This window comes from Lepidothrix coronata, unplaced genomic scaffold (genome assembly GCF_001604755.1).
Source record: "Lepidothrix coronata isolate B3197 unplaced genomic scaffold, Lepidothrix_coronata-1.0 Scaffold96, whole genome shotgun sequence".
In the NCBI taxonomy this organism is placed as follows: Eukaryota; Metazoa; Chordata; class Aves; order Passeriformes; family Pipridae; genus Lepidothrix; species Lepidothrix coronata.
The window spans coordinates 2,692,546-2,704,334 of NW_016690276.1; the positions used below are offsets into that span (position 1 = coordinate 2,692,546).

At 46.9% G+C, this 11,789-nt stretch overlaps 2 protein-coding genes across 2 annotated transcripts in view; both read right to left on the reverse strand.

The window, feature by feature from the left end:
- Positions 1–6,676, reverse strand: part of DNAJB14 (DnaJ heat shock protein family (Hsp40) member B14) — a 28,056-nt gene extending 21,380 nt beyond the window's left edge. The window contains exons 1-2 of the mRNA XM_017822244.1: positions 6,367–6,676; positions 644–818 (exon numbers count right to left, since the gene is read on the reverse strand). Of these exons, the coding sequence (XP_017677733.1) occupies positions 644–818; positions 6,367–6,499 (308 nt within the window). The 5' untranslated portion in view covers positions 6,500–6,676. The remainder of the gene's footprint in view (positions 1–643; positions 819–6,366) is intronic.
- Positions 6,677–7,645: 969 nt separating this feature from the next.
- LOC108500901 (histone H2A.Z) lies at positions 7,646–9,860 on the reverse strand. Its single transcript, XM_017822250.1, has 5 exons — positions 9,678–9,860; positions 9,227–9,304; positions 8,745–8,858; positions 8,196–8,325; positions 7,646–8,047 (listed from the first exon to the last, which is right to left on the reverse strand). The coding sequence occupies exons 1-5, from the start codon at positions 9,678–9,680 to the stop codon at positions 7,986–7,988; spliced, it is 387 nt and encodes a 128-aa protein (XP_017677739.1). The 5' UTR covers positions 9,681–9,860; the 3' UTR covers positions 7,646–7,985.
- Positions 9,861–11,789: the final 1,929 nt, after the last annotated feature.

Below are 11,789 nucleotides of genomic sequence, written 5' to 3' on the forward strand. Positions count from 1 at the left end.
CAATATTTTTCTTGCTCCTACAGCCAGCAAGTATATAGTGATGACTTAACAGTTCCTTGCCTCAAAAGGACATTTTCATTGACTTCTGTTTCTTTTTGCACATCCTCCTTTTGTGATGCCACCCCATCTTAATACTATCAAACTGCACTCAAGCACAGAGTTTATGATGCAGCTCAGACTCTGTGCTTCAGTGCTTCTCAGACACCTTTACTTTCAGAACAAAATCATTTTAATGCTCATCTAAGACAAGCCTGTACAAGAAGATTAGCTTGAAAATAAACTTCAGGAGCAAGCATGTATCTTCAGTATAAAAATATTTATTAGAAACACTGTCCTGCAAGTTGTACTACAGAATTTTCATCACTTCTTCCATTTACCATGAGATCTACTTCATAACTATTTTAAGTATAATCATTACATAAAGTAACACTGACGGTTTAAAGAAAGGAGTATCATCTTTCTTGCAGACAGTGACAGCATCTCATACAGAGTTTTAAAAACAGCAAAACTCTCCTATTCCTTTCAACTACCCTTCAGTAGAAGTAACTCTTTTAACTAACCTTATTTTTTCTGTGGCTTCTTTAGATGCTAAGTACATAATACACAAAATGAAAAGCAGTGACATATTTAAGCAAGGCCATACCTTAAAACTCCTTCCATTTGGTCTTTGGTGTAGCCTTTTCCACTTTCACCTGTAGCAGATGCATTGCTCTCCTTCGTGCTATTGGGCTTACTTTGATCACTGCTACTGGCTGGTTTTCGGCAGTAAGCGCCTCCCCCAGCAGTACTTCCATTCTTCATAATAGCTTCCAACAAAACTATAAAAACAACAGTATATCATGGTATCATTACAGGTATTAGTGATGAAGTCAGGGCTCTCAAGTATCTTACATGAGAGCACCACATTATTAAAGACCAGCTGCTACATCCTCCTTTCTTGTTGATCATCACTTTGCACCACAAATGTTTCTGAAGGCGGTCTAGCAATGGCAAAACTATGGAAAAGTGTTTCACAATTACTGACCAGACTTCCCTCCATCTCTGCCAAGGTACTATAATACTGGAGATAATTTGTCCAGGTCCTTCATTCCTAGATGGTTTTTAGAGGCACTGAACCTGTGCCTTGGGGTGAAAACATCAGAATACCTGACTAAGCCATTGTAAATTGAAGAGGAACTAACCTAATACTAAAGAAACCGCCAGTGATTCGACACAGAGACCAAGTTCATCTCCAGCACATTTCAGTTGCTATAGTATGTACCTACTTGTAACCTGAGCCATTACTGGCCACAAACCGTTGCTCTACTCCTTCCAGGCAATACTAGCTGAAATTCAAACCACTGTTAAAATGCCACAAATAACTCAGGACCAGCCAACCACACGCAACTCAAGCCATGAATCTTGAAAACCAGTAAGCTTTTGCTACATCTTGAAATCCTCTTTCCTTCCATGTTCCAAGAGATGTCAAATTCAGCAGTTTTAATAAAAATACGCTAAGTCTGTTTTTTCTTCTGGGATATAAGCCCGTATTTTGGGGGTAATCTGTCTTACCTATGAATCAGAAACAATACCATTCTAACACAAGGCTGCACATAAAGCATAATATAGATTGAAGATTATTAAATAGTCCAGCTTTCCTGAAAAGAGATCCCTTCAGAGCAAGACAGCAAACTACATAGGCCACATTTGTTTCATAAAAAATGAGTTACTGTTTGCATAGAAAAATGTTCTAATAAAAACTGCCAAGGAAAAACACCCCATTCACTGAAAGCATATTACAGCTTTACTGTTAAAAACACTTTCTTCTACAAACTACTGAGAGGATTCCTGAAGAATTTTCTCCTAAACTAAAAAAAAAAATTCTCTTCTGCCTAGCATGTCTTTCTTAGAGCAGTAGAAAACTGGGATCCTACACACCATAGCTTGTTATCTCACTAAAGCACAGGAAAGAAAAGAAAGTGGTGCATTGTTTAAAAGGAAAATCATCACTTTCCTAAGATGTGCTTCTTAAATACTCCCCCATATTTACTTTTAAATTCACTTATTATCCAGTCCTCGCAGCAGACTGAAGCCCTGAATAGCTACACTCAGCCTGAACAAAAAAGTCAGCTGACTTCAGTGCTGGTCCTGCACTCGTGCCTGCCTCAGCAACTCATCGATTGATCAGATTGGGCTTTTTACTGCAGAAATGAAGAAACAACTACGATTTAGATGTATAGTTGTAACTGAGGCCATGTTTTTTGCTACAAATGAAATCAAGTTCTTGAAAACAGGAGAGCTATAGTTGCATTGTGGATTATAACTGGAGTAGATATTCGGTATTTGCAATACTTGGTTCTAATATCCATTGTGGCGTTTGAAGTTCTGAGGTAAATGACGCAATAACAACTCCAACGAGGTGACCAGGTCTGCAGGTTAAGAACTAATGAAGAACAGAGTTTTGAACAGACAGTGTGCTCAGAATGAAGCATTTTCAGTCCTAATGCACTCCAAACAAGTGTTAACAGGAAAAAAAAAAAGTTTTCTATCCAGTGAGTATGACATTTAGTAACGGTATTGTGCGGAATCCTACTGAACATGTAACCCTGCCTTCCCCTCTCAAACTAATGCTCAAAGTTTTGCAAATCCTGCTTTTATATTGGCACTGCTCTAGAAATTTCCCATCCCTGCACCAGTGCCTGTGCAGAATCAGTGCGAGCAATAGTGGCAGAAACGCAGGCACAGGCGATGGTTTGCATTTTTAACATCCAGTGTCTCTTCATGGTGAGTGTAGCTCTAAGTCTCTTAATGAATTGGTTTGGCTGCAGTATACTTTCAACATTGCTATTTCACCTTCTGAGACCTCGCAATGGAGCTGCATTGCTGAGAAGACAATGCAGGGTGGTTAAAAAAAATAAAATTCAAATACATAAGTGTGAACTTCTTAAAATAGCGTGACAGCATAAACAAACACGCTATTGTTTTATGTTGAAAAAGAAAACCGTACAAAGGGTACGGGGCCATTGTTTTCTTCACAGAAGAGATACGGTTCAGATATTCAGAAACAACTTTGACTTTTCCATGAACTGCCAGTGATAAAACCAGCTGTTAGAACTGTAGAACTAACAGCGTATTAAAGAAAGCTTTTACTATGCATCTAGGTATTTTAAAATAGGACATACAAAGAACCAAAGACTTATTTTGTTAGCAGGTAAGACAACGAATCTTATCTCTGAATGTGCCTGAAGCCTCTCTTGTGTGTACTATTACCTGCTGTTGAATGAAAGATCCTTGAACTGCATTTGGTTCCATTATGCATCGAACATGACCCCCCCCTTCCCTTTCACTAATGGAAGAATTGTTTAATTCAGAATTTGTCCTATTGCAACAGCCTAAAAACTAAGGTGACGTGCTCCTGAAAAATTTGTTTTTAAGGGCAGCATCAGAAATAGGGCAAGAAAATCTTAAGAAGCACTGAAAAATAAAGTTTCCCTTAACGTCGTTTTGTCTTTGACTCCAAACTGTATGGCACCTATGTTTGGAAAGGGCATCTTGTCCTTTATTATCTGTAAATCTACTGTTACAAATCTTTTCCAGACAAGCAATTAGTTTCCTCTCAGTTGTAAGATGAATCATTACCAAAAATCAAAATCAAACAATTTTTTGAACAGTTGAACTGTAAAACAGTTTTCTAACAAAGAGTGACGTCAACATGAAAACTGCTACTATGAAGTCATTAGCTAAGTATCAGTAAATAAGCACTGACTTTACATTTCAGACTAGTAAAGCCTTAAAATAGCACTGCTGCAGTCAGCGTATTTCAGGCAGAGGCTTTGTTTAGCAAAACTAAACTTCACTGATGACTGAACTAGTGCTGAACGCCCTTTAAATGCAAATGTTGCCAAAAGCAAATCACACATAGTATTGTTTTAGAGACAATAGTTAAAACCTATTCTCTGTCCTTTTATAATCCACTACAACATTGGGAGGAGGAAGCTCCCACCAGTAAAAGATTCAGCACTACCATTCTCACTGGTTTTATAACTGACAGAACATCATTTGTGAAATGGTGGGCAATTGTTCTCAGAATGATACTGAAGATACAACATATGAAGGATCTGTGACTTCAGTGAGAAATTGGTACAAACTACCTTCTAATTCATACCCCAAAGAGAAAGTAAGTGAGCACAGAGACAACTGGGGCTGCACCATATTGTCCTATCACTGTATAAACCCAACACACTTTGACTGTAAAATAAGAGTTTGTGTTCAAACTAAGTGGGCTCACAAAAACCGTAACTGTTCTTTCTCTCTGGTATGGGCTATGGCATATTTTTAATTACCTGAATTATGAATTACAGGGGTTTTTTCTTCAAGTCATCCCTCCACTTAATTTATCTAGATGTCAATGAGAATAATTTCATTTGTTCTTAGTCATTGTAAAATGCCAGTTCTAATGTATTGCACACCTTCCAGTTCCTGTCCTGAAAAAAGGACATTCTGTGTCCTTGCAGCTTACTACACTTTTAGCAGGGCCATTTAAGTGCCTCAAAAATTTTAAAACCAAAATAAATTCAATGAGTTGGTACTGTTTTGGGAGGAAATGAGATGAGTGTAAAAGAATTAACAACCTCCATGGCTAGAAAACTGAAGCACAGAGATATTACAAGTTTACAGAGTTCCCTAATTTCTAAGTACCTAGTTCAAATCAGGCCTAGGGTACCACTGAATATTTTGGTATTAGAGCATCTACAATTGTCATTATCTTCAGATGAAGCTTTAACTGCCCACCAGTTCCACAAATCAGGCCCTTGTTTCAAGCCAAATACCTGAAAAACTATCTTCTTTCCTCCAGGTCTATACTCCATTTGTGACTCACTTTGCTAATTTCCACAGTGAATAAAACAAGTGTCCTACAGACAATAGCCTAATTAGCCATCTATTTCTTGCACTGAATACTTTTTAATGGTGGTTATGTAGCAGCAGTCCTACTTAAAAAAAACCCAAAGATTTTTTTTCCTGAAAGCTACTGTAACCAGTATCTGGGAGATACAAGAGGGTAATGAGCAAACAAGCTTTCTCCTTGGTGAAAGCTGAATTGAAACCCTCTGCCTTCTTGCCTCCTGACCCACACAGCTTTCAAAAAGCTGAAAGTATGTTCACCTATGTCACCTTCTCAAGCTACAGACATTTAGGGGAGTATGGCAACATCTATGCTGTCTTGTAGGAGAAAAAAACAAACACTTGAAAAATTAAACATTGTTAAAAAAAAAAAAAAGCACCAGTGAGGCCTTCACTTACTGTTTGCAAATACAAAGTAGCCAGGAGAAAAAAGAGGCCCAAAAATGTTCACTGAATCTGCTCACCTGACTTAAAAGGCTTCACTACAGAATAAAATGCAGCAAAGAACACTTCCAGTCAGGATTTTGCCCCAAAGTTGTGTTCCAGAAATGGCAAATGCTGAGGCCTTTAAGTCAGTACAGAGAACTGAAGTTGTTCCTACTAATTCCACAGCACAGACCACATAAGTGAGAACCAGAGGAACGCAACAAGTCACTGCTACATCCAACGGTGTTTCCAGCTGACTTCTGGCACAGTGTAACAGAAACACTCCAAGACGGGTGACAGTTCCAACACACACTGAAACCTCATTATCGTTCCTTTTAAAAAAATATTTCTAAACACCTTTTTCTAGAAAGATGCTATTTTTTTTTTCAGTTTTTAGTACAGAATTGTCAGATGAGCCAAAGAAGTCCTAGGGGGAGCCACCTATCCCATTTTCTCTAGGAAAGGTAAACCCATGAGCAATTCCTACGTACCTATATACAACCAAAAGGGAACCGAGAAAACCCAAATTGCAATTAGAGAATGAAGACATGGTCCACTCCGGAGCTGCAGCTCTTACTGCAAGCTGTTATCGAGGGGTAATTCACACTGACAGAAGAAAGGCCAACCCAGCCTGTCTCGGCCTGGGGCCTGAAATGTCCTGCTGTTAATCGGGGCTAAGCCTAGTCTGTATGGCTGCGTTTATACTGACGGCTGAAGGGAGGAGGGGGAATGCAGGCGAGGCGTTGGGCTGGCCCTGGGGGATACCCTCTGGGGCGGGGGGAGCCAAGCCCACTCCTCCGCACCGCCTGACGCCGGAGGCAGGGACTGGCGGTGGGAATCCACCTGCCCTGAGCGCTGCTCCAGGGCACATCCTTTGGCCTCCTTTCCCCGCCAGAGCCCAGACGGGCTGGCTCTGGGGGCCAGGTCGCACTCGCCTCGGCCTGCGGGGCCCCCCCGTGGTGCGGGGCCCCCCCTCGCCGCCCGCCCTCCTGCGGGCCCCGCGGTCGCTCCAGGCTCGTCCCGACAGCGCCGGGTTGCGGGGAGGGTGCCGGGCTTCACCTCGGGCCGTCTCGGTCGGGTAGAGTTTCTGCGCCTTGCCGAGGAAGCGGAGGGCGCGGTCGCGGTTCCCGGCCTCCAGCGCCTCCCGCGCGATCCCGATGCACTTCTCGGCCTCGTCCCGGTTCCCCTCCATGGGCTTTTCCTTCCGCCGCCTCCGCCCGCCGCAGCGCAGAGAGAAGGGCCCCGAAGCCAGAGCGGAGGCGGGCGGGGCGGAGGGCCCGCGAGCGGAGCGGGGCGTCGGGCGGGGCTGCCTCACTCCGCGGGGCTCCCTCGCTCCGCAGGGCTCATCCCGCCGCTGCCGCAGCCCCGGCGCCGCTCGCACCGGCACCACCGCGGGCCGCTTCCGGGCCCTGCCGCGCATGCGCCGCCCCGCCCGCCCGGGGCTCCGCCGCTCACCCGGCCGGGAGGGGCGGGGACGGGACGGGAGCATCGGGATCGTCCAGGACAGGAGGGGCGGGAAGGGGACGGGAGCGGCCCCGCCGGGAGCGACGCTGCCCGCCCGCACGGCCTCGGGAAGGAGTCGTCACGATGGAAAAGTACCATGCACGCTCCTGCACCGAGGAGCCCGAGCGCTGTCGGTGCTTACAGGGCCTGAGGGTACTTGTTAGCACCTCGTAACTGCTCCCTATAGTGACATCAATTACATCCCGGCAAGGACGGCGTTGCCGCGAAGGAAGCGCTCGGGCGCTGCTCCAGGGAAGCACCGCAGCGCCAGGAGGAACGCAGTTAATACAGGTCTAGCCAGCATCTCCGATCTAGGTCACCGCCTCCTAGCTACAGTGCTGCGGCAGAGATTATTGCCTGGAAGAGCTTATAGAAACAGAAGAGCCTGGTCACAGCAAAAGCATCTCCCTTTGAAGTGTTTCACTGCTGGATGCAGTTCTGGGAGGCCACTGCCCCCAGCCACACACAGTAACCACCCCCTTTTGCTTCATCACAAGGTTTCCCTGACGGCAGCAATAAGCAGGGCTTTGCCGTGAAAAATGAACTTGCAGAGAGCTGGATAAGAACAGCTGAAGATGTGACCAGAACCCCCCGTAATCCACTATTCAGGATGCTGCTGCATGGCAGGAGTTAAGGGCTGCTGCAGTACAGCCCCTGCTCACACACAGCTCTCCCCAGAGCTTCCTTTAAAAGCTGAAACAGTAGAGGGGCCAGAGGCTAACAAAAAAAAAATAAAAAAAAAAAAATCAAGTGAAGCACAGATTTTCAACATCCCTTCACCTTATCTTACCACCTCCTCCTCCTCCCTGCCCCTTTCCCCCTATGAAGAGACAAATCAGTCTTGACATAACATTTATTGAGTATTTCCACTCTAGTGGATGAAACGTCTGTACAAAACCAAACATTTCCTTAACTTACTCAAACCAATCTAGAAACAGTCAACTCAATTAAAACCCACTACAAACACAATAGCTTCTTTGAAGCCATGGTAACACTTAAATACAGTTAAGACTTCAATGCAGAAATTTGGTTTGTTAGAAAGCTCAAGGGAGCTTTAGCTTCTCAAAGTTAAAAAAAGGCAAAATTGTGTTTCACAGATACAGTCCACTGGAATCACCAACACTGGACAAGTTAAGTACTTCGAGTCCTGAGATAACAAGGAATCCTGGTATCCTTTAGACAGTCTTCTGTTGTCCTTTCTTGCCAATGAGAGACTTGTGGATATGCGGTATTACACCTAAGAAAGAGCAACAATTAAGACCATATGATTTCTCAACAGTTTTCCTAAACTTTGTACTTCAAATGAAAGTGACAGCACTAAGCAACCTGTAGTCTGAGACAGTTCCTCCACCCAACCAACCACAAACAGCAAGCAACTGACATACCACCACCAGCAATTGTTGCCTTGATCAGAGAATCCAACTCTTCATCTCCTCTAATGGCAAGCTGCAAGTGACGGGGAGTGATACGTTTCACCTTCAAGTCTTTGGATGCATTTCCCGCCAGCTCAAGGACCTAGGACAAGACCATTTTTGAACATTTACACAGTCAAGTGAGACCAACAGCACAGTCTCAGCTGTTTCAAATACTGTGTCACCGTTAGTGACGATGAGATAGCAAACAATGCCTCTTCCAAAAGGGTTCCTCCTTTGGAGCTCTACATTTAGTTTTCCCACTAAGAAGAGTATTTACAGGAGATATGACATGCTGTAATGGCCCATTTTATAAGTTACTTCACACATTTTTGCTGCAAGTCACAGCACCCAATTTGTGTGAAATGCAGAGCATGCATATTTCACGGTCTTCTGATAATGTACGCACTTGAAACTGGCTCAAAGCAAGCGAAGAGCTCATAACCCAGTCCAAACTGGCAAAATACAGCAGGGTCTGGTCATTATGGCATTTGGGAGTTGACCACTCCCTGCAGGTTTTACCTCAGCTGTCAAGTACTCCAGGATTGCAGCACTATACACAGCAGCTGTGGCTCCCACACGTCCATGGCTGGTTGTCCTAGACTTCAGGTGCCTGTGGATGCGGCCAACAGGGAACTGGAAAAAAAAACCAGAAGCATGAACAGGCTATGACAGCAGAAAGCCACTGCACAAAACCACATCCTGGGCTGCGAAGTCCCAGTGGCAGACGCACAGGCTGTGTTTCACTTGAGAAACCAGTTAAGGACACCGCATTTCACACTCACATCAGCAACTTCACAATTTGCAGCAGCAACAGCCACATGGTTATTATTTTGCCTCCTGCACAGATATGCGAAAAAGGTCTAAAGCCATGTCTGGCTTAAGATCCTTACACCACTTGGGACAACTGGCAGACAGAGTGCAAAGGTTCCACGAACTGCAATCAACCAACAGATGGAAGACCTGCCTGACTTCACCTCACCCGCGCCCCAGCCCCTGTTCACCTGCAATCCAGCCCGCTGGGAACGGGACACTGCTTTGGTCTTGGTCTTCCCGGAGTCCTTCCCAGCTTTCCCGCCAGCCTGGCAATGCCAAGAGAAGATCAGGAGTTGATGCCCCCCCCAACCCCGCCCTCCGCGCATGCGCCCCGCTTCCCCCCCCCACACGCGCAGAGGGGCACGCGCGGCGCCGGGGCGCGTGCGCGTCGGCCACTGCACAGGCCGCTCCCCGCGCGCATGCGCGGCCGCTGCTCCCCGTCCTGTCCCCTTCGGCGCCAGTGCGCGTGCGACCGCCCCCCCACCCCCTGCTCCTGCCGCGCGCCGCCCGCGCCCTCACCCGCCGCTCCGGCCCGCGCGCGCTCCCCCGCCACCCATAGCGGCGGCAGCGCCTCAGCCCAAACAACCCCCGGCGGCAGCGCCACCGCCACCCACCCGAGTGGCCCCCGCGGCTCCTCACCATGGCGAACCGGAGCGCAGCGCCGCGAAAGTGGGTGGCAGACTGAGGCAGAGAGCGTCCCGCACGCAATGAGCTCGGGCGACAGCACCAACCTACCCCGACCCGCCGCGATTCAAACTGCAGCCGCTCCCGCCTTCCCCCGGCCCTTTATAACCGCCGAGCGCGCCCGCATCCGGGAACCCCGGCCCAGCCGCCAGCCAATGGCCGCGCGCGGGACGGCCGCTCTGCCCCAGCGACAACCAATGGCGGGGCGGGGCGGGGCCGGCCCGCGGAGCGGGGCAAGGCAGAGGCCCCGCCCCCGTTTAAAGAGACAGGCGCGGGTCGGGGGAGGGGTGGAGGGGGGTGTCTGATCCCGCCGGCCCCCGTCTGTGCTGGGGATGGGGCTCGGGGAGATCCCCGGCAGGAGGGGCGCTGCCCAGACTCATCCCGCTCCGTTACCCGGGGTTCTTTATCATCAGGTCGCGCGCCTGCACCGAGTCCCGCTCCGGAGCCGCCGCAGTGCCGTCGAAGCCTCCCTCCCACAGGGGGAGTTAATTGGTTTAGTGTGCAAAGCGCCTCAGGAGCAACCTGAGGGAGATTAGGTCCCGCGTTTGGGATGAGGGGCTGTTAGCGGGGAACACGAGGCTGCCCAGTGGCGTCGAATACAGATGAAGTCACACCAGCTCCTCACGATTCCAGGGGTGGGGGAATGCCGGCAAGGCTGACAGCTCCGCACACGTGCACTAGTTTTCATTTCTACCTCCATCACAAAGGGCCACCCTGCCTCAGACCCATTTGTCTCACTGGGTATTTCACAAACTATGGCTGAAATTCATCATGAGTTCTGTTCCAAGTGTAACGTTTAATTAATGCAGTGTTTCCTCAGCTTTGGCACTTCAAATCCCTGCCTGTATTTTCCTGAAATGAAGCTTTAACCCTTTTTTTCTTTTTTTTTTTTTTGGTGCCATTTTCAGTAAATTATCAGTTAAACCTCAGAGCTCAGCTGAGGGTATTCTCAGTTAATCCAATTCCTTCAGCTTCAAAAAAGTAACAATTCCTTGTGCTCTTCCAGAACACTGTAAGTCTGTTATCTGAGAGAGATGCCACTCTCTGTGAGCATGCAGTGAGCTCAGGGGAAAACCCTGGCCTTTCCCCGGCCAATTAGCTCTTTAGGCGGAAGACTGGCAGGATCTGTCATACACTTTACCAATCTAATCACTAAACCACCACACATTAACACAAGTATTTCCTCTGCCTTGATATCAAAGGGTCCCAAGCATGATGAATACTCTTACAGACAGACCTGTAATGGGAGGTAGAGCTAAGGGCATAACGTTCTCATGAGGATACTCTGCTTGCCATAACTTTTCCACTTTCTTCAGATCTTCAACAGTTGAAATACTCAGAGCACTAAGACAGGAGGATATATGCTGATCTGTAGAGCTTCACTTCAAGATCTTTCGAGCTGTTCACTGGAACAGTAAAGATATAAAACTTTGTACCTCTTCTGCTCGAACATCTGACCCCAAATACTTGTTCCCCTGGTTACAAAGGACCCTTTAGTTGAACCTCCAGACAGCCTGAGGCCACATCATCAGTGCCTTCAACACCCGAGTTTCAGTTTGGGCATCTAGTCCTAGCTGCTACCACCTCAGGATGGGGAGACCTACTTCCAAGCACATGCACAGAGAGGCAGGACTGAATTGAGAGCAGATACGCCTACATGCAGGGATCTGGCAGTTTGTTTTTATGTAACTGTCTGGTGCTTCTGTCTATTTGAAGCTTCATTTGTTTATATTCTCCTTCAGCAAGAAAGAAGATAAGAGGGTTTGAAGGGGTTTGGAATTGGTTTTTTTAAGTTTAAAAACAAGCCTCAAGATTTTACAAAAGCCTGCAGAAGTTTTCACTCAACAAGCACAACCTGAACTCCCCCCTCTGCTATTTAAAGACATAAATGGAAACTAGTTTAGGTACACTAGGAACAATGGGAACAATTCAAAAGCAACTTCAGACCTAGTTGTGAGCACAAATAACCTCAATCCCATATGAACAAAGGGAGCACTTACCACCTCCATCTTCCTGATGATATTTGTACCCCAACCCCAGGTGTCTTATCCAGTGGGAAGAAGGAAG

Excerpts from the sequence above, each read along its gene's own strand:
- LOC108500901 (XM_017822250.1), bottom strand. Across the intron at positions 8,859-9,226 it reads CCCAGCGGGCTGGATTGCAG|TTCCCTGTTGGCCGCATCCA; the intron begins GTGAACAGGGGC and ends TTTTTTTTCCAG. Across the intron at positions 8,326-8,744 it reads TGGAGTACTTGACAGCTGAG|GTCCTTGAGCTGGCGGGAAA; the intron begins GTAAAACCTGCA and ends GTCTTGTCCTAG.